Here is a 19,912-nt window from a genome sequence, read left to right as displayed (position 1 = left end):
TGTATTTTCATAGACATACACACATACACACACACACACACACACACACACACACACACACACGGCACACAACCTTCCGATTAGTTAACAAGAATAACTGATTATATTAGCTGTCAATTCCAACAAATTCCTCTGAATAACTGCAAGTTAAGGACTGAAATGCTGGCACAGAGAGATGGCTCAGCAGTTAAGAAACCTTGCTGTTCTTGCAGAAGACTTGAGTTCTGTTCCCAACAATCCACAATGGGCAGCTCACAGCCTACCTGTAACTCCAGCTATAGGGGATCTGAAATCTCCTTCCAGCTTCCATAAATACCCACACACACATGCTCGCTTTGTGAGTGTGTGTGTATGTGTGTGTGTGTGTGTATCTCTGTATCTCACACAGAGAAAATAAACCTTTTTTTTTTAATAATTGAAATGTAATGTCACTCACTTAAGTCCCCCACTAGCATATATGAATTTCTGTAGGCATCTTTTTCAGTCCTAAAAGTCATTAAAAATCAAGTATCCAAAGTAACTGAATTCGGAACCTGAACTTTGTACAGTTGCATCCACTTTTCCCACTCTGATTTATACTAATCATCACTAAGTACAATAAAGAGAATCACCAAATATTTTTGGAAGCTTTGATATTATTTTGGCTGACATTGCCCTTACAGAAAACAAAACAATCTTCAGGTTAAGCCTATCCATAAAGTACATTGCCAGGAACCTTGTAGTCAAACTATGAAATTCAGATATCCACACCTCTGATCTCCTGCGAGAATGAAATACAAACCACACAAATGAAAAAGCCTAGAATAACACCAAATCAGACTGATGCTCAGGGAACACTGGATGCCTTCTCAGTTGTCTTATACTATGCTACCTAATAAAGAAACCGTGGGCTCCGGAGTCAGATTTGAATTCTGTTGTAACACTTGAAGCTGTAACACAGGGCAAAGTATGAAGTGCCATTTATAAAGCAGAAATAATAGTATCCACCTGCTAGGCTTAGTAGCATATTTAAAGAGCACTGCACTGCACACCAAAGTCTCTCCTACATAAACATCCAAGCCTCAAGAATCCCTATTCAATTTTCAGCAAGGAAGTCAGATCCCCTTGACCTCTTCAGCCCCTGCCCATCCTCAAGCCTTTGAATAAGACAGTTTAGTCACAGAAAAGAAAAGGGTAGCCCATTCACAACCATACTACAGAGGCTAAGGTGAGAGCTTTGTCGTGAGTTCTAAGATACCCTGGGCTAGGGCTACATGATAAACCTGCCTCAAAAAAAAAAAAAAAAAAAAAAAGTTCCCATTTGCTGATAAGAAAAAAATAGTAGCTATGCAGTAATACAGTACGTGGCATGCATGGAGTGTACTGTTTTTTTATGATACTTAACTAGGGTTAATTACTATACTCACGATCTTTCAACTGACTGTGAAAGCCTGGAACTACTTTGGTGTAGGACAAGGTCTTTCTGTTACTGAAACTAGAGCTCTTTAAACTATCTTGTGTACTCTCTATGATTTAAGTCACCTAGTTTTGATACAATTACCTTGTATCATACCTCTTAACACAAATTGCAAAAGTTTCCACAATTTAAGCTTTTCAGTGGCAAACTACAAACCCAAGACCTTTAAGTAAAATGAGGCATTCTAACCCACTGATGCAAATTCAACTGTATCTGGTGAATTAAATACACAGGAGGCACAGGTGAGCCAACTCCCAGCTTCCAGTAGGAAACAGGCTCTTAAAAAAAATATGGCTGAGTTTGCAGCTTCGGAGCTTTTGCAACATTTGCGTTTACGACCTGACGATCTATCACGTGAAGAAAAAGGCAAATCTAAGCAGCACTACTGGGGCCGCACAAGCATTCACAACCTGGGGAAGTGAAATTGGCCTGTGAATGTATAATCAAGCAAAGCAGGCAAACAGGCGGAGGAGGCCTTCACCTAACTTTCTTCCAGGCACCCCACAGTGAATGAAGATAATCAATCAACCCGATAAACACGGTGTGCCAGCATCCAAACCAAAACAAATAACTGGGGATTTTTATCACCCCCTCTTCATCTTTACTCTTTCTGAACGTCATCCAATGAGCTAGGGTTCGTCTGCCTCTGAACACCGCAGACACTCACAGCCCAAGGGGCAGGGTTGGTCACCTCCTTCCCTGGGCCTGCTTCACAGACACCCCGCCAAGGACTCGATTGTTCGCATGGTGAGTGCCTCCATTATACGGTTTAAATAGGAGCACGTGATCTAGGAGCGCAAACTTGCTACACTTTACACACTTCCCTGAGCCCGGCCACACTAGAACCCAAACAATTCCCAAAGAGGGACTGAACGTCACTGATGCTGGATGACAATCACTCAGGTCTTGCCCTAAGGAGCTCAAGTCCCTATCCCTGCTGGATGACGGCAGCTTACCCATTTGTCCAAGGGGACCTGGGCTAGGGACCCGGTGCCCTGATACAGGTCCAGGCTCAGCTGCTCCAGGCTCAGCTTCTCCTGCAGGAAGTGGCCCAGGTACCTCTGCAGGAGGTACCGACAGGCCCTCTTCTTGATAGATTCTGAAAATGGCCAAGGCATGGTGAGGGCTGGCGGCCGGAGGGGCTGGGGCTGCGCGCCACGGCGACTCGGGGATTGACCCTGGGGCTCCAGGCAGCGGCGGCGCCTCGGGGTCAGGCCGGCGTCCCCAGGCTGCGGTGGGGTCTAGATTCGCGGTGGCCGCTGCATGCTGGTTCAGCGCCGCTGTCCCTCAGGGCGACCCCATGGTCCGCGTCGTGTCGCTCGCACACTAGGCCCGGTGGGGACAGGGAGCTCGGCGGAACCCGGTGCCGCAAGACCAGAGCTTCTGAAGCGCCCCGTCGGTCCGTAGAGGGTATGCACGAGAACCAGAGGGCAGGCGGCTGAGGAGAGGCGGACTCCGACACTGCGCGACAGATTTGTTGTCATCTACAGAGCGCGCTCCCGCCTCCGAGACGCTCCTGGCGCGTTCGCGAGACCTAGACTTCAAGCGCGCACTCGAGCAACTGGCGCAGGCGGAAGTGACGCCATATTGTGAGGCTGGGAAGTCGGGAAAAAGATTCCGGGCGGGAGCATTTCCGGTAGTGAATGGGCGGGGCAATTGTGGGGGCGGGGGCGTTGCCGGCGCCGCAAGTCTGGCTCTAGACGCCTTGGGACAGGAAATAGGAGAAACATGGGCGCTCGCAGGTGAGTGGGCGGGCAGACTACCACTCGTGGGCTCTGACCTCGCAGTCGTCGCAGGATGGTGAGTGCCGGCGGACACCCGGATTCGGGTTCACAGGGCCCTGGGGTGGATCGGCCTGGGGTGTCCTCGGGGAAGTGGTGCGCCGGACGCCGCGGGACTGGAGGCTTGGCATTTCTGTCTGGGTTTTGCCCGGCGCCTATTGTCAGCAAGTTGTTCCCCACCTCCTACCGGCATTGTTTGCAAAACATCCTCTAGGTCTAGTAGTTTGCTGTTTGCAGAGCGCTCCTCGCAGTAAGCCACGCCGACGACCAGGAAACTTGTGATTCGGGGCGTTTGCGAGCAGTACTGTTTTCTCTGTTAAAAAGGATTGGGGCCACCTCGGCGAACACTTTGTGCTCTCCTGGGGATCTGTGAGGCCGTCTTTTTATCTTCTAGGAGACAATCTTTGCAGAGGCACAGCTGGCTCCTTAGTAAGGCAGTCCCTAAAGGCCCGGAAGTCTACTGTCCTGGGTAGACAGTACTTGACACTTGACACTGAGCCACCTTGAACCTACGCTGTCCTCTCTAATCCTACAAAGCCGCCTCAAGCAGGTGTGAGCAGATTAATATCATAAACTGGAAAATTGAGGCAAACGAAAATAATGTGAGCTGGGAAGGAGCCTAAACAGTCCTGGATTGTAGGGATTGAATTAAGGAATTCTGGCTCATGGTTGCTGCACCCTCAGAAATGGTTCTTTTAGTTTGGTTTGGTTTTTGAGACAGTCTCTCACTTATGTAGCTCAACCTGCCTTTGAACTTTTGTAGCCCAGACTGCCCTAGAACTTAGGGTCTTCCTGCCTTAGTCTCCCAAATGCTGAAATTTCAGGCTTGCACCACCACACCCCACTCAGACTTTTTTTTTTTTTTTTAACCTGAGTTTTAAGAAAAGACTTCGCATTTTTAAAAGGTGATGTTTTAATGGGAAGCTTGGAGAATTGAGGTAGTAAGCTACATGGATGTCCGAGTTATTTTCCAGACCAGAACACCACCTGCAAGGCTCATCATCTCAGTAATGTTTGCTAAGTTCCAGGAACTTGAAGAGGAAGGAGAGGAAGGAGTAGGAGCTGATGGTGGATGGAAGGAGTGTAGGCCAGTGCAAGGATTTGTACTTGTGCTCTGGGTGAAATAAAAAAAATGCAACATAATCTGGCCTAAGTTTGCTAACTACGGTGTGATAGTAGCCACATGTAGGGCTTAGAAGACTAAAGGTAAGAACAGCCAGGCCAGCACTAAAAGGACAGTGCAATGAGCTAGATTCCATGATTTGGACAAAGCATAGCCCTAAAGCTTAGAACCAGTTGGGTTCTAGATATTTTGACTCTAAGAAGATATGATTGCCCAGCATTTTGGCACACACTTTTAATTTTGAATTTTTTTTTAAAAAGAATTGTTATTTGTTATTCTGTTTGCATGGCAGAAGAGGGCACCAGATCTCATTATAGATGGTTGTGAGCCACCATGTAGTTGCTAGGAATTGAACTCGGGACCTTTGGAAAAACAGCCAGTGCTCTGAGCCATCTCTCCAGACCATGGCACACACTTTTAATCTCAGCACTAGAGAAGCAGATGCAGAAAGCTCTCCTTAAGTTTGAGGCCAACCTGGTCTACATGGGGAGACCCTGACTCAAAAGAAATGCCAAACCTTACAAGTAATAATGACAGTAATCTCTGTAGTATAAACAAAGGAGGGTGGGAAGTCCAGGTGGGACCTTGTCTCATTCAAGCCTTGGGAGTTTTGAATTGAATTTGGAATTCCATGACTGTTTATCATGGTTTTCTGAACACGATATAATATTACATTCAAGCTGTCCATAGGATGCGTGCATTTACAGACACCAAAAAAACGAAAGTAAAAATGAAAGATCCCACAATAGCAAGCATACTACACTCAAAATGTTAAGTGTGTCCCTTGTACATTTTATACTTTCTAGTAGAAATTTAGCATAGTAAAGGTTTGAGAATTATCATCACACCTTTAGCTCAGATGCGATTCAAATTTATCTCAAATCACAGGGCTGTTTTTATGTTTTATCAAAGGCAAGTTCCTAATATAGAATGCTGTCAGCCTAGCATAATTGAGGAAGGTGAAAATAATTAACCAACCAAATGCTGTCAACTTTGTAAAAATTATGGGAATTCCCAGTGGCAGGTTAGAAGGTGTATATTAGAGACCAAATGTAGCAAGACCTAAATAGGGATCCACACAGTTCACTGTGATGGTGTTGATTATGGTGAAGACTTGCCTGGGCTCTCCCGGGGAAGCACACCTATCATCCCAGCACATGGGAAGAGGCACAAGGATCAGGAGTTTGTCAAGGTCATTGGTTACGTATCAGGCTTGAAGCCTGCCTGGGTTGCTGTGACCCTGTCTCAAACAACAGCCAAAGATCACAGGCCAGTGACATGGTTCAGCAGGCAGCTGCCATGCATGCCACCCCAAGTTCCGTTCCCCAGGATACATCTGATAGGAGAGTATTGGCGTACTTTTTAAAAAATGCTTTATTTACATTTTTTCTCTCTTTCTCCCTACTCCACCCCAATCCCTTCCAACACCCAACACCAGGTAGGAGAGAGAAAGGGTTAGTGGGAGAGGAAACACAGTTCTCTTAGCTGCTTCCTGCTAGTTGGGGTCGTTGGGTTCCTTGGAGCCAGCCCAGTCCTCGTTTCAGGAAATCTCCAACTTCTTGTCTCACAGTAGCAACCAGGAGCAGCAAGGGGAAAGCAGGAGCAGCAGCCACCTTGTTCTTTCTCCAAGCTCCACACTCTCTGGGCTCTGGCATTTATTCTTTCTCCAGAGTCCTCAGATTTAAACTATCTGCAGCTGCCAAACAGCTCCTCTCAGAGCCCACATGAAGTGAATAGGCTGCTGCTGTGGACCATCTGAATCAGTCCCACATCCCACACCTGGAACCAAAACAAAAACATGTTTTTATCCACAACAGGAGCGAGCCAAGTTCCCCTATTTGTCCTCTAACCTCCACGTGCGAACCATGGCATGTGCACACACACCCCAACACACACACACAAATTAAAATATAGATGTAAAAAGTCTTACTTTTAAAAAGACTTGTAGTTTAAAACAGGACTACAGCGTCAAAAGTGCCATGCCCCAGGATCCCCATGCATTTGTAAAGAGCACGGCATCTGGAGTCAAATAACTGGAGTTTTAGGATCTGGAGCTGCCTCTGTCCTCTTAAGGTATTTTTCAAGCATGATGGTACATATACCTGTAATCCCAGCTTTTGGGAGGCAGAAGCAGGAAGACGGCTCAGTCAAGGAAGACTACTGCCAACTATATAACGAGACTCTATCTCAATAAACAAACAAGACCAAAGGGACTGAAGAGATGTCTCAGTGATTAAGAGCACTTTCTGACTCAGATTTATTCCAACACCTGAGTCAGATGGCTCAGAGGGTCTGTAACTCCTGCTCCCTGGGTTCTGGCCTCTGCATTCCAAGGGCACCAGTACTCATGGGTGCGTATGCAAACACACGAACACATGCACACACCTACAAATAATTAAAAATAATGAAAATAAACTTTGAAAACAAACAAGACCAGGCATGGTAGTACACACCTTTCTTCCCAGCACTCCAGAGGCAGAAACTAGCTTATTCTACATAGTGAGTACCAGAGCAGTCAGGGCTACATAATGAGATCCTGTTTCAAAGTGAACATAAATAAGGTGGGGGGGTAGTGCTATGGGGCTGGAGTGATGGCTGAGCAGTTAACCACTGGCTGCTCTTCCAAAGGACCAAGTCTGAGACACAGCGCCAGTATGGCAGCGCATAATCTCTGTAATTTCAGTCCCAGAGAATCCACCATCCTCTTTTGGCATCAGGCACACACATGATACACAGATAGACATGCAGGCAAGACATCTATAAACATAAGAGAAAATAAATGTATTGTTTTAATTTAAAAAAACATTTGTAATATGTACTATTAAGTGTGTGTGTATGTTGCTATGAATCAATCTTGAGACCTCACATACTGAGCAAAATTCTATATTAATTTAAATATGCTACTGTTGAGCTATATTCCCAGCCCCAAGAGATTTTTTTTTTTTTGAGACACATTCTCGTTGTCACAGGTTGACCTAGTATTTGCAGATGGGGCCCTAATTCACCCTCTTTCTGCCTTGTGCCCCTGAGTGCTGAGCTTATGAGCGTGTAGCACTACACCTGGCCCCAGCATAACTCTTTTGAACTTGACATGCAACATCCTGGTACCATTCTGAACACTTATTTTTCCCTGTTTAGGCCTGCCAGCACCATTTAAGGGTAGATTTTAATGTTAGTTTCACCTTGTCTGAGTCCAGAGCATGGACAGAAGCTCCTGCCCTGCCCTGTCTGCCTGAGAGCCCACTCAGTGCAACCACACTGCCACTGCTGCTTGTTGGGAGGATGAAATAAAAGGCATTAAGGTGCGCCATCCCTGCTGTCGCCTGACTGTGGTGTCAGCCGAGGAGCCACACTCTTTAAAGTGAGCATTTGTGACCCCTGCCCTGTCAGATACTTTCTTTTCAGGAGGTACATATCTGTCTCTTCGTCTTTCCTGCCTTTATTTCTCTGAATTTGCAATGCAACAAAATAAAAGTCTAGTAAAATAAGAAGTGGGGAAGAAAAGATCCAGCAGTCAGAATCTTAACAATTTCACGAATCCTCAAAATCAGAAATGGTAGCCCAGAAATTACCAACAGATGCAGAAAGGAGAGCCTTGAATCACTTATGTGGGTGTTTTGAAGGACCCTTTCTGGACACCTCACACATGCAATGTGACCCTTGTTGAGTTCCAGTCTTTGAAGGTTCTAGCCACAGAAGACTGGTCATTGTGTAGAGCAGCAATGTCAGGCATAATGAATTATTTTTTGTGCAATGGGTGTTTTGCTTTCAGGTACGAAGGTGCACTGTGTATCTACCTGATGTCTGAGGAGGCATCCTCAGAAGAGGATGTTGCATCCCCAGGGACTCGAGTTACAGACTGTGGGTGCTGGGATTTGAACCCAGGTGCTCAGGAAGAGCAGTCAGTGCCCTTAACCCCTGAGCCATCTCTCCAGCCTCAGGATCGCTATTCTATATCCAATGGTTTGTTTTATGTTGTTAGAATGGGGCTGTCTAGAACACTAAAATCTGACACTCTCACATTCTGACGTAGACATGCATGCAGGCAAAACACCAGTGTACATAAAATAAAGGTGAGAGAGAGAAGAATATGCCCTACTTATAGTTCCAAGAACCCACTCTCCTGGACAGCTGTGTAGTGACAATCAGTAATGCCTGGCTTTGGGGAACTTGTTTGTTTGTTTTGTCAGTTAGTGTTTAAGAATCTTCTTAGAATCTCATTAACAATCTCTGGTTTTGAGATCTACAGCATCACTGCTTATTTTTAGTTTTGAAAAACTTAGCAGGTTAGCCAGCACCCTGCATATCCTCACCCCGAGCTTCTCCCTAGTCAGCGGAATGCAGAGCAGTCCTGTTGGCTTGTTTTGCAGCACTGTGAGGTGGGTGTGTGTGTGTGTGTGTGTGTGTGTGTGTGTGTGTGTCAGTCACTGTTGGAATGGAGAGCAACTTTATAAATCAGCATATAAATTGAAAATAGACATTTCACAAGTGACTCTGGCTTAAAAATCTTTAATTTCAGAAGTACAGTTATGGGGCTGCAGCAGTGACTCAGCAGTTATAAGTACTGGGTGTTCCTGCAAAGGTCCTGGATTCGATTCCCATCGTCTACTTGGCAGGTCACACCATCTGAAACTCAAATTCTAGGAATCTGATGCCCTCTTCTGGCCTCTGTGGGCATGGCAGGGCAGAACACCCATACATCTAAAATTACTTTAAAAAAAAAGTTTATGTGTGCCATTGAAAACAAATGTAAAGGATATAAAGATTTTAAAAGGTTTGAGCTTTGCCCAAATTCTAAACAATGCTAATTATAACTGATTGTTTTAATTCCCCTTTGCTTTTTAAAATAGCTGTTTAAAATGAAATAAAGTTGAACCTTTCATCTTAAGTGGAGCAGATGCCACTGGTTACTTGGGCTGTCACAGCAACAGCCTGGCTCCTGTGGCAGATGCTTCTCCTCCCTGCATCCTGTGCTTCGCAGCATGGCATACGTTTGTTCGTAGTTTCTTCTCACAGCAAACAACACATTTTTGTGCCATAGAGAAAGTAGAATGTGCTTTAGTCTTTGCTGCTGTAACAAAGTCTCTGACATAAACTGCTTAAGAGGAGGAGAGCTGTATGTGGTCCCAGCTGAGAGGTTTAGTGGGGGAGTTATGCGCTGCATTGCTTCTCCTGATGGGAGGCAGAACGTCATACAGAGGGTGCGTTGCCTAGCAGGGCTGCTCACCCAGTGACAGCTGAGAAAAGACCCAGCGGTGGGGTGGAGGAGTATGTGAGTCCCCAAAGATGCTCAGGTGATTCCTACAAAAGCCCTCATCAGAAAGTATCTGTCATCCCCCAGCAAGGCTATCAAGCAGATTGATCCAATGATGAGGTCAGAGTCCTTGTGACTGAGCCACAACACAGTGACTGGCTATGCCAGGTGAGGGCCCAGGCTTGAATGTACAAGCCGTTGTGGGGATGTGTCATTCCAAACTATAACCAAATTAAAAATCGGAACTGTCAGTGTTGCTTGAACTTTCAGTTGATAACTTCTGCCATGAAGCTACACACCCCCAGCCACTACCTCAGCATCCCTTAATTATGTGTATGTATGCAGGTATGTACTCATGAGTACAGGTGCCTGCAGAGGCCAAAAGAGGCTGTGGAGGCAAGAAGATGGCCCAGGTCCCGTGGAGCTAGAATTGTAGGTGGAGTGATAAGCTGTTGTGAGCTGCCTGAAGTAGATGCTGGGAACTGAGCAGCAAGCATGCTTGTTTTGTTGTTTTGAAACAGGCAGGATCTCACTATGCATCCCTGACTGTCCTGGGAAAAGCCCAAGGCCAGACTCTGAAGTATAAAGCTGGTTTCCAGATCACTGCATCCGGGACAGCACTCATAAAATAGCCTGAAATGCACAACCTCTGTATCCAGTGAAAACTGCAGCCATGTAAAGCAATGCACAGAAACCACAATGAATACAAAACATGTCAACTGCCACTAACCCAGGAAGTAACAGAAAGAGCAGATAGGGCATCTAAAACCAGGTGGCCATTCCACAAATTCGAAAAGGTAGAGAAGATTTTGAGCAAGTTAAGCAGAAATGACACTTTTAAAGCAAATCAGACGACCATGGTGGTGGCACAGGCCTTTAATCTCAGCACTCCAGAGGCAGAAACAGGCAGATCTCCAAGTTTGAGGCCAGCCTGAAACCCTGTCTAAAAAAAGAAAATAGGGAGAGAATATGAATACGGGCTGCAGAAATGGCTCAGCAGTTAAGAGCACTTGTTCTTGCAGAGGACTTGGGCTCAGTTCCGCACCCTCATAGTGACTCACACCTGTCTGTGGCAGAAGGCTGTGTGTAATGCCATGACAGTGGATAGTGGAGTCTGTAAGTGGGAGTTTGGGGACAAGCATTACATCAGTACATATAGGGAAGGCATATCCACACACAGAGTATTGAGGACAGAGTAAACTGGCCTTTCTACAGTGAAATTGGCCCGATGTAATCATTCTGCCACCGGGTCACTTATCTGGTCTGCTGCCAACAGATTTGACAACTCAGCAGCAGCCGTAGCTAGGGCAGCCTTGGAGAGTAGAGGATACGGGAAGGGACTATGAGCCAAGGCAGTACTCAGTTCTCAGAATCCTTGAGAAGGAAGAGCCAAGCCCGTATCTTGATTTATGCATCATACCTCAAGAATGTAGGAAAATGAAGCTTCTGCTTTCAGCCACAATGTTGATTTGCTCCAGGCTACCATGTTTGTGGTCATTTGTTGAAGCAGCAATAGAAAGCTAATAGCAAGCACAGATTGATAATTCTACAAAATGATTCTACCAAGCACTTTCTGCATGACAGGCACAAAAATAGTCATTGCCATCAGGGTTCCATATTGTAAATCTCTTCACCTCCGTAAAGCTGTTAGAATGCTAGAGGAGCCACTGCCTTTGATTTTGGGTGAACTCCCAACAAATCAGTGAGAATGCTTTCTGTTGCCAGCGATGGCAGGGGCCTTCACTGGCTCTAATAACTGACAAGTACAGAGGTTGTGGAACTGGCGGGGCTCTCCTGCTTTTCTCTGCCTCTTGCTACTATTGTCCTCCCTTGTCAGCATTGTCCTTGGACTCCTGTTCTCATCTCAAGATGGCTGCCAAAAGTATGCCCTGACTGAACTAAAAAGACCGTGAAAAAGTCTGCTAATTGGTTGAGTGGGACTCTAACTGAGGACTGGAGTCAGTCTCTGCCACATCACCTGATGACTTTGCTCGGCAGGGGAAGAGGCATAATGGTTCCCCTCAGAAAGGCGGTCCAGAAACAGCCAAGTCTGTTACAGCCAGCAAAACAGTAAGTTCCAGGCTGGAGAGAACAGTGATTAAGAGCACTAACCTACCCTTGGAGAGCTGCTGGTTTCAGCTCCCAGCACCCACATGCCTTAGCCACCTGGAACTCCCGCCCAGGTAGTCCAACGCCACCTGCTGGCCTGCATAGGCCACCGCACACATACACAAGCACACAGACACATGCACCTACACATAAATAAAGTAAGTCATTTTCAGAAGTTATAGATCTTCCACATCATTCTCCTAGGAGGCACAAAGTCCCCTAGGTGTCTTCTCTTTGGAATTTGGAGCTGATTGCTATGCAGTAAGCATTTGGTGGCCTGTTATGTCAGCCTGTGAGGCCATCTTTCTGCTAGAGCCAGACTCCTGCTGAGAGAACTTTATTATTCTGATGTCTCTAACTGAGGTACTTAATACCAAGGCAGGGACATGACATGCAGAGTGTTTAGAGGCTGAAACCTTCTGAACTGTTCTTGTTTTTTATTAGAACCAGGGCCAAGTTAGTGAGAGTACTAAATCCTAACCATTAGACCACAGGCACCAAACTGAATTTATACACTACACTAAAGAGTCCATATAAAACCAAACACAGTTTTAAGCAGTGTATTAACCGAGTAAGGGAGACGTGTTTAAAGAAGTCCAGTAACCCGGTTTTAGGGGCATAGCATCGCCCGAGTATGGATGTGAAGTCTGATTTCAGATAAACTGAGTTCATTTCTACTTCTGTGTAACCTTGGCAGCTAAAAGTATCCTGTAAGCCTCAAAGGTATTTGGTCAGGGAAATAAGTCTTAAAACAGTGAGCTCTTGTCCTCTGCCTCACAGATTGACAAAAGTTTAGACAGGATTGGAAAGCTTGTATTGAAAGTGCCCCTCCCTGGCCTTCGGCCTGTAGAGTCAGTCAGCAAGGCTTTGCCCTTTGGTAACACTTGTTGAAAGTTAACATGGGAGTGCCCTCTGACTTTGCAGTTCTAATATTTGATTAGAGAAACAATTACACATTTAAAACTACGCACTCACCAGGGATGGTGGTGTAGGTGCTAAATCTCACCAGACCAGCCTGATCTATACAGTGAGTTTCAGGAGAGCCCAAGCTATATAAACTAAAGAAAATAGCCAGCTGGTGGTTTAATCCCAGCACTTAGGAAGCAGAGGCAGATCTCTGAGTTAGATGCCAGCCTGGTTTACAGAGCAAGTTCTAGGTCAGCCAGGGCTACACAGAGAAACCCTGTCTCAAACAAACAAATAAATAAAACTGCACTCATTCTGGGGCATTGTGTGAAATAGCTAAAAATGGTAATAAGACAAATATATATATCAAAATGAGAATTGAGCTGGGCAGTGGTGGCATACACTTTTAATCCCAGCACTCTGGGAGGCAGAAACAGGTAGATTGCTGTGAGTTTGAAGCCAGCCTGGTGTACAAAATGAGTCCAGGATAGCCAAGGCTATACAGAGAAACCCTGTCTTGGGAGAAAAAAGAAATGTCCAGGCTTGGTGGTGCACACCTGTAATCCCAGAATTTAGGAGGTAGAGGCAGGGATCTCTGTGAGTTCGAGGCCAGCCTGGTCTACAGACCAAGTCCAGGACAGCCAAGGCTATAAGGAGAAACCCTGTCTCAAAAAACAAAAGAGAGAAAGAGGGAATTGGTATTTCAAGACTAGTGAGATAGCTCAGTAGATAAAGGTACTTGCTACCAAGCCTAAAGGCCTGAGTTCAATCCCCAGGACCCACCAGCTAGAAGACTGTGACCACCACATCATGTTATGTAAGCATGTGCCTATACACACAAACACCATGCTCCTCACTATGATGATATGGACTAAACCTCTGAACTGTCGCCAGCCCCAGTTAAATGTTTTCCTTTGTAAATTACTAGTGTCGTAGTGTCTCTTCGCAGCAATAAAACCCTAACTAGACAGAAGATGGTGCCAGGGACTGGGGTATTGCTGTGATGGGCCTTACCATTCTTCTTTTTGGAGGAATTTGGACTTATGGACTTTGGCCTAGAAAAACAGTTGAGGGATGGAGAGGTGGCTCAGTGGTTAAGAGCACCGGCTATTCTCCCAGAGGTCCTGAATTCAATTCCCAGCAACCACATGGTGGCTCACAACCATTTATAATGAAATCTTATTCCCTCTTCTGGTGTGCATGAAAACAGAGCTCTCATGTACATAAAACAAATGAATACATCTTCAGAAAAGCAGTTGAATGTTTTAAGTGGGATTTGATGGTCTATATTAGTAGGAGCAGGGCAGGCAGTGGTGCTGAGGGTGGCTTTGAACTGTGGACCTGACTCAAAGTGATTTCAGAGGAGAATAATATTTGTGTGTGGACCAGAGAGTGTTCCTGTGATATTTTTGTAAAGAATGTGGCTGTTTCTGCCCTTGTCCAATTTGAATATCTTTTTATTAAAAAAGTCTATTACTGCTTCCTTGCAGAATGGAAACAGACTATAATCCCGTGGAGCTCAGCAGTATGTCCGGATTTGAAGAAGGCTCCGAGCTCAATGGGTTTGAAGGAACGGATATAAAGGACATGCAGCTGGAGGCCGAGGCAGTTGTAAACGATGTTCTCTTCGCTGTCAACAGCATGTTTGTGTCAAAGAGCCTCCGCTGTGCAGATGATGTGGCTTACATCAATGTGGAGACAAAGGAAAGGAACAGATACTGCCTGGAGCTCACAGAGGCGGGGCTCAGGGTAACTCACTTTTATTTTTAGAAGAGAACAAGGCATATCTCTATCATTTTATCAGAAAGGATAAAGAGGGACATTACATAAAAACCCAACCCGGGTACCTTCAAAAAACTTCTAACAGTTTCTCTAAATTTTTGGCTAGTAAGTTTTTATCAACACAGAACAGTTGAATTTCAGGGAGTAAATACATTTCCAAACTATTGATTCAGTTTGCTTTAATCATTCCCACCCAAACAAATTTCCTTCCTTCCTGTAGTTCTCTTCAGGGCATGAACTGGTGGTTGCTCACCTTCGACCAGTCTGTCTCCCATTCAAACGAGGTGCTGGGGCTGCCTACCAGATGTTAACGTCTTCTATTTGCCTGATGTTATTGTGGTCTTAGAGGCTTACTGCCTCCATCTGCTAACCTAGGGCTAGTACTGGAAACTTGTAGCCTCCATACAATCTAATCTAGGCTGAGAATGTTTTCAGCCTCTGAGACTTACTTCTGAATAAGCTCACCCTTTCTAGTTCTTTCTGAACTCTGGCTGGCTGGTTCAGCTCAGCTGTCTGGCTCAAACCCCTCTCCTAGATGACCTCATTCAACCCGACTTATCTCTAGGCCAGTGACTAAATTGCTCCGATTGGCCTCATACTAACTTTGGCAAATATGTTCTGATTTCCAGGCTCCTTCTCATTCTATGACTCATTCTGTTTTCACTTGTATCTAGTTTGTTCTCTCTGCAACCTGTCTCTGTAAAACTGTCCCAGTAAAAACTGCCTCTGAATTTCACAAATTGAACTCTCCTGCACTGAGTCTCTACACACTGACTCAGCGGAACTGACTGAATATCACCTAGAACTCATGCCTGTCTCCTGAGTGCTGGGATTAAAGGCCTGGACCTAAGCTTTTCTTTACCTGAAACTAGCTGTATACCAGGCTGGCCTTGAACTCAGAGATCTGCTTGCCTCTGTCTCCTGGATTAAAGGCATGTTTGTATTCTAGCTGGATCTCACAGGCCTAGAAGGTCTTTGGATGTGATCTCTTGCCAGAGCAGCCATTTTTTAATTAAAATTCCTCTACCACTAGGTGGTATGTTATACAGGCCAGATCCCACATAAAAATGGAAAGAGAAGCCAGGTGGTGGTGGTGGCAAATGCCTTTCTTTAATCCCAGCACTCTGGAGGCAGAGGCAATTAGATCTCAGAGTTCGAGGCCAGCTTGGTCTAGAGAGTGAGTTCCGGGGCAGCCAGAGTAAACTTGTTTTGAAAAAAAAAAAAAAGTGGAAAGAGAAAACTAACTTCACAGACTTGTCATCTGACTTCCATAGATACAGCATCGCATGTATGTGTATGTGTGTGTGAAAACACAAAGTTTTTTAATTTTTTTTGAAGGTACTCAGAGCTTGTGTTTGTTCATGCAATCCTTTAATCCCAGCACTCAGGAGGCAGGGGCAGGTGGATCTCTTGAGAACAAGGCTAGCCAGGACTATATAGTGGACCCTGTCTTGAAAAAAAAAAAAAAAAAGAGAAAGGAAGAAATGTTTAATGGTATAGCCCTTATCTGTTAGTATGTGACCCTGGGTTCAGTTCTCAACAGCAGGCTGGAATGTGAAGGCTTCATCACCAGTGTTTACTGCAAGAAGGTACCTTGGTGTGATAGATCATCGATATGTGTGGAGTCAGTAAGGATAAGGGCTGGAGAGAAAGCTCAGTGCTCAGGGATGCGTATGTCTCTTGCACCAGCCACACGCCAGGCAGCTTACAGCTACCAGTGACTGCAGCTCCAGGAAGTCCCGTGTTGTCCCCTAGCCTCCATGGACACCTGCACTCAGATGCACACAGGCACACATACACATAATTCAAAATAAAAATAAGGCTAAACATTTTGTTTTAAAGCCAGGTGTGGTGGTACACACCTTTAATCCCAGAACTCTGGGAGGCAGAGGCAGGTAGAACTCTGAGTTCAAGACCAGCCTGGTCTACAAAGTGAGTTTCAGGAACAGCCAGGGCTATAAAAGAAACCATATTTCAAAAGGAAAAAAAAAAAAGTTTTGAGATTTAAAAAGCAAAGTATTTTTGTATTACTTTCAAAATTTCAACACTTGAAAAAAAGAGCAAAAGTGAGCAAACCAAACCTCTTACAGAGCCATGGGGGAAGCGTGTTGGAGGTAGTGGGCCTGTCTGTGTTATAAGCTATTTACATTGATTGCAAACAGCTGAAATGTATATCATCTGTTGAAATAGTGTCACTGCAGAACAAGCCCCTTCAGACACCTGACTCTTGCCTTCTGTGCCAAGATGGAAGCTGATGACCCTGCTCACTGCTGCCCTTCTCTCCTAGGTGGTGGGCTATGCTTTTGACCAGGTGGACGATCATTTGCAAACCCCCTACCATGAGACAGTCTACTCCTTGTTGGACACACTCAGCCCTGCCTACCGGGAAGCATTTGGAAATGCCCTCCTTCAGAGACTGGAAGCTTTGAAAAGGGATGGAGAGTCATGACTCATCCTCCGAGCTGGGCTACTGCTGGTATAGAATGCTAACATAAGACTTGACACCCTTGCGCACAATCACTGTAGAAAGTGCATCACTGGCTTTATGTGTTCATCATTCCTTCACATGTAGGCTTTTGACTCACATGTAGGTTCATAATTGACTCATAAATTGTCTTAGTTTTGGATTCATGTAAGGGAATTTGAGACCATTACTCTGACACTATCTGATTTTTTTCACACAGCCTCTCTGCATTTCAATACCTAATCAGCACTTCATGCTCTTATTCCAGGGCTTCAACGCTGCCAGCACTCTTTTACATACAAAATTCTAGATTTGCACAGTGATACAGAAATTAGAATCACCTAACTTCAGACCTGGATTCAGCCTGCTAAATCAGGGGTTTACTACTAGCCTGGACTGACTGTGTAGTGGTTATTTTGTTACTGGCCTTATTGGAAACAAACTGTCAACTAGTTTCCCCTGCACAAATTTTGAAATTGACTGCTCTGGTTAACCTACTTACATTACCAAATGGACTGATGAAGATGGATTGCTTAAATGTTACTTAACTAGGATGAAATGAAAGGCAGGGACAGAAATAGTTCTCTCTTCCTTGTTTGCAACAGCCAGCCAGCCAACCTAGAGACCGGTAGCAATTGAATGTAACAGTTCCCCATTTCCAAGATATCTAAGCACATGAGCAAATAGAGCAACAGGCCCCACCGCATCCTCAGCGAGTATCACTTCAAAGGAAGAAGATCCTGGTTTCCTAGGAAACGATATTTTGGCCCGTGTTGACTCTTATTCCGAATGTTTGTTTACAATGTACAGTACATATATATATTTATTGAGAAAGTATTTTTGCTTCGACGCTTACTTTCTACTCAGCAGCGCTTTGGTATTCCTGCGGCGTCCCTCCTTCTGTCTCGTTGCCACGTGTGCAGTGTAATGAGTGCATTGTATGGTTTGAAACCAAAGGATGAATGAAGCATTCAGAAACTTGATATTTCAAAAAGAGATGCTCTGTATTCTATATTTTATTACAGTCCCTGGTGTTTATAAACTTAATAAAACACTTCCTGCTGCTGCATGTTTTCCAGTACCTGACAAACAAAAAGGACCTGGGTGTTGTTAATTGTCACCCAAAGCAGCTGTTTAGCCACCATCTGCATCTGGGTGTGCCTCCATACATTTGTCATTAGCTTTCAAGAGGGCATTTTTTAGCCTCTGAACGTCATGTGAGAGAAGGGGGTGGGGAGAACACCTGACTGTCATGGGTAAGCCCAGGTTGGACCTGAGGGTCAAAACGGTTTTAAAAACTCAAAATGATCATGTAAGCCAGGGCAGGTGGAGATTCATCTGCATTGCTGATGCCTTCAGAGTTCACCAGCTTGAGTCTGTTTGCGAGGTACTCATCCTAGTGCGATGTCTGGGCGCCTACCTGCCTGCGTAGGGGCAACGAAGCCCAAGTTCAGGTTGAACTTGTTCATGCTTAATCTCAGGCTAATATTAAAAAAAATGATGTTTGTAAAGTTTGAATAAAATCGTTTACTCGATTTTGAGTTGACTATGAAACAATTATATGTTTAAGTTTTTAATTGTTACCAGGCAATGATGGGGTCTGCTTTTGATCGCAGCACGCTGGAGGCAGAGGCAAGCGATCTCTGTGAGTTCGAGGACAGCCTGGTCTGCAGGGTGAGCTCCAGGACAGCCAAAGCTACAGAGAGAAACCCTGTCTCAAAAAGAAAAAAAAAAAAAAGTTGAAATTGTTCACTTTGTGATAAATGACTGATTTCAAGACCTCCTACGCCCACGTATTTAAAATGCATCCATGTTACATTTTGAGTAGAAGTGAGTGGTGTTGCTCTTTTGTTATTCGGAGTAAAGGGAATCGGTAAAACTACACACATGTGAACACAGGCAGACTTTTATACTAAGCCACGCCATTTGAGAGGCCACTGGGCACGGCAACACACATAATCTGAGCACCTGGGAGGTGGAGGCAGGAGAGCCTGGCGTCCAATGTTGTAATCCTACGAGAACTGGAAGTCAGCCCAGGCTACCTTTCTTTCTTTCCTAAAGTAAGAAAAAAGAAAAGTGGGCAAGTGATTTAGACAAAGGAGGAAAAACTGAAATATGTTCAATGACCACTTAAAAGGGGTTCCAAATTGGGGGGCTTTAAAAAATGAAAGGTTTGACTCAAACCGATTAATAGCTGGGCCGTGGCAGGCAAGATGGCTCAGCAAGCAAAAAGGCTTCACCTGCAGACCTGACAGCCTGGGTAGGATCTCTGAGGCCCACATGGTAGACAGAGAGCGCCTACTTCCACAAGTTGTCCTCTGACCTCCACATATGCTCTCTCGTGTGTGCATGTGTACACACAAACTTCTTTAAAAAGGGTTTTGTTCTGGTGAGTTTTTTGTTTGCTTGCTTTTGTGAGACAGGATTTCACTGTGTAGCCTGCCTATCTTGGAACTCTGTAGACCAGACTGGCCTTAAACTGGGAGATCCACCTGCCTCTAACTCCCAAGTACTGGGATTAAAGGCATGTGCCATCACCGTGTGCCAGCTAAAAAGAATTTAATAATGCCTCTTCACCAAGTAATTTTGTAGTTCTTTTAACATACCCAGGATTTGGTGAAGGGCACTTGGGAGACTAAATCTTTCTGAAAATAAAATACAACCATTTGGAAGGCTGTCTTAAATTTTCAAAGAATAAAATTAGTAAAAGCTGTGTAGGAAGATGGCATCAAGGGTAAAGGCATTTGCAGCCAAGCCTGAAAACCTAAGTTCAATCCGTGAGGACATGGAAAGAGACCAAACTCCATTAAGTTGTGCTCTGATGATTCCACATGTGTGCCACATACAATAAGTAAATGTAATTTTTAAAATTTGGGACATGGTCTGGAGGAGATGGCTCAGAGGGCTAAGAGCACTAGCTGTTCTTCCAAAGGTCCTGAGTTCAATTCCCAGCAACCATCTGTAATGTGATCTGGTGTCCTCTTCTGTCATGCAGGCATACATGCAGGCAGAATGCTGTATAAATAATAAATAATTA

General features: G+C 44.9%; 2 protein-coding genes across 3 annotated transcripts in view; one reads left to right on the top strand and one right to left on the bottom strand.

The window, feature by feature from the left end:
* The window catches only part of Atg2b (autophagy related 2B), a 68,630-nt gene extending 65,634 nt beyond the window's left edge, over window positions 1-2,996 (bottom strand). The window contains exon 1 of the mRNA XM_055592750.1: window positions 2,413-2,996. Coding sequence (XP_055448725.1) covers window positions 2,413-2,574 — 162 coding nt within the window. The 5' untranslated portion in view covers window positions 2,575-2,996. The remainder of the gene's footprint in view (window positions 1-2,412) is intronic.
* A 129-nt stretch (window positions 2,997-3,125) lies between these two features.
* On the top strand, window positions 3,126-18,410 carry Gskip (GSK3B interacting protein). 2 transcript variants are annotated; one of them, XM_055592751.1, is made up of 3 exons: window positions 3,126-3,198; window positions 14,120-14,378; window positions 16,699-18,410. In XM_055592751.1, exons 1-3 carry the CDS (start codon window positions 3,185-3,187, stop codon window positions 16,858-16,860), a joined length of 435 nt encoding a protein of 144 aa, XP_055448726.1. In that variant the 5' UTR covers window positions 3,126-3,184; the 3' UTR covers window positions 16,861-18,410. The 2 variants fall into 2 exon arrangements, with proteins under 2 accessions (XP_055448726.1, XP_055448727.1); XM_055592752.1 differs by having other exon boundaries at window positions 3,180-3,256.
* The last annotated feature ends 1,502 nt before the right edge of the window (window positions 18,411-19,912 follow it).

This window comes from Psammomys obesus, unplaced genomic scaffold (genome assembly GCF_907164565.1).
Source record: "Psammomys obesus unplaced genomic scaffold, mPsaObe1.curated_primary_1811, whole genome shotgun sequence".
Lineage (NCBI taxonomy): Eukaryota > Metazoa > Chordata > Mammalia > Rodentia > Muridae > Psammomys > Psammomys obesus.
Note: the sequence above shows the minus strand (reverse complement) of the source record. Positions and strands in the feature narration are given on the sequence as shown.

Coding starts and splice junctions, on each gene's coding strand:
- Gskip (XM_055592751.1), top strand. Junction 14,379..16,698: donor TCACAGAGGCGGGGCTCAGG/GTAACTCACTTT, acceptor CTTCTCTCCTAG/GTGGTGGGCTATGCTTTTGA.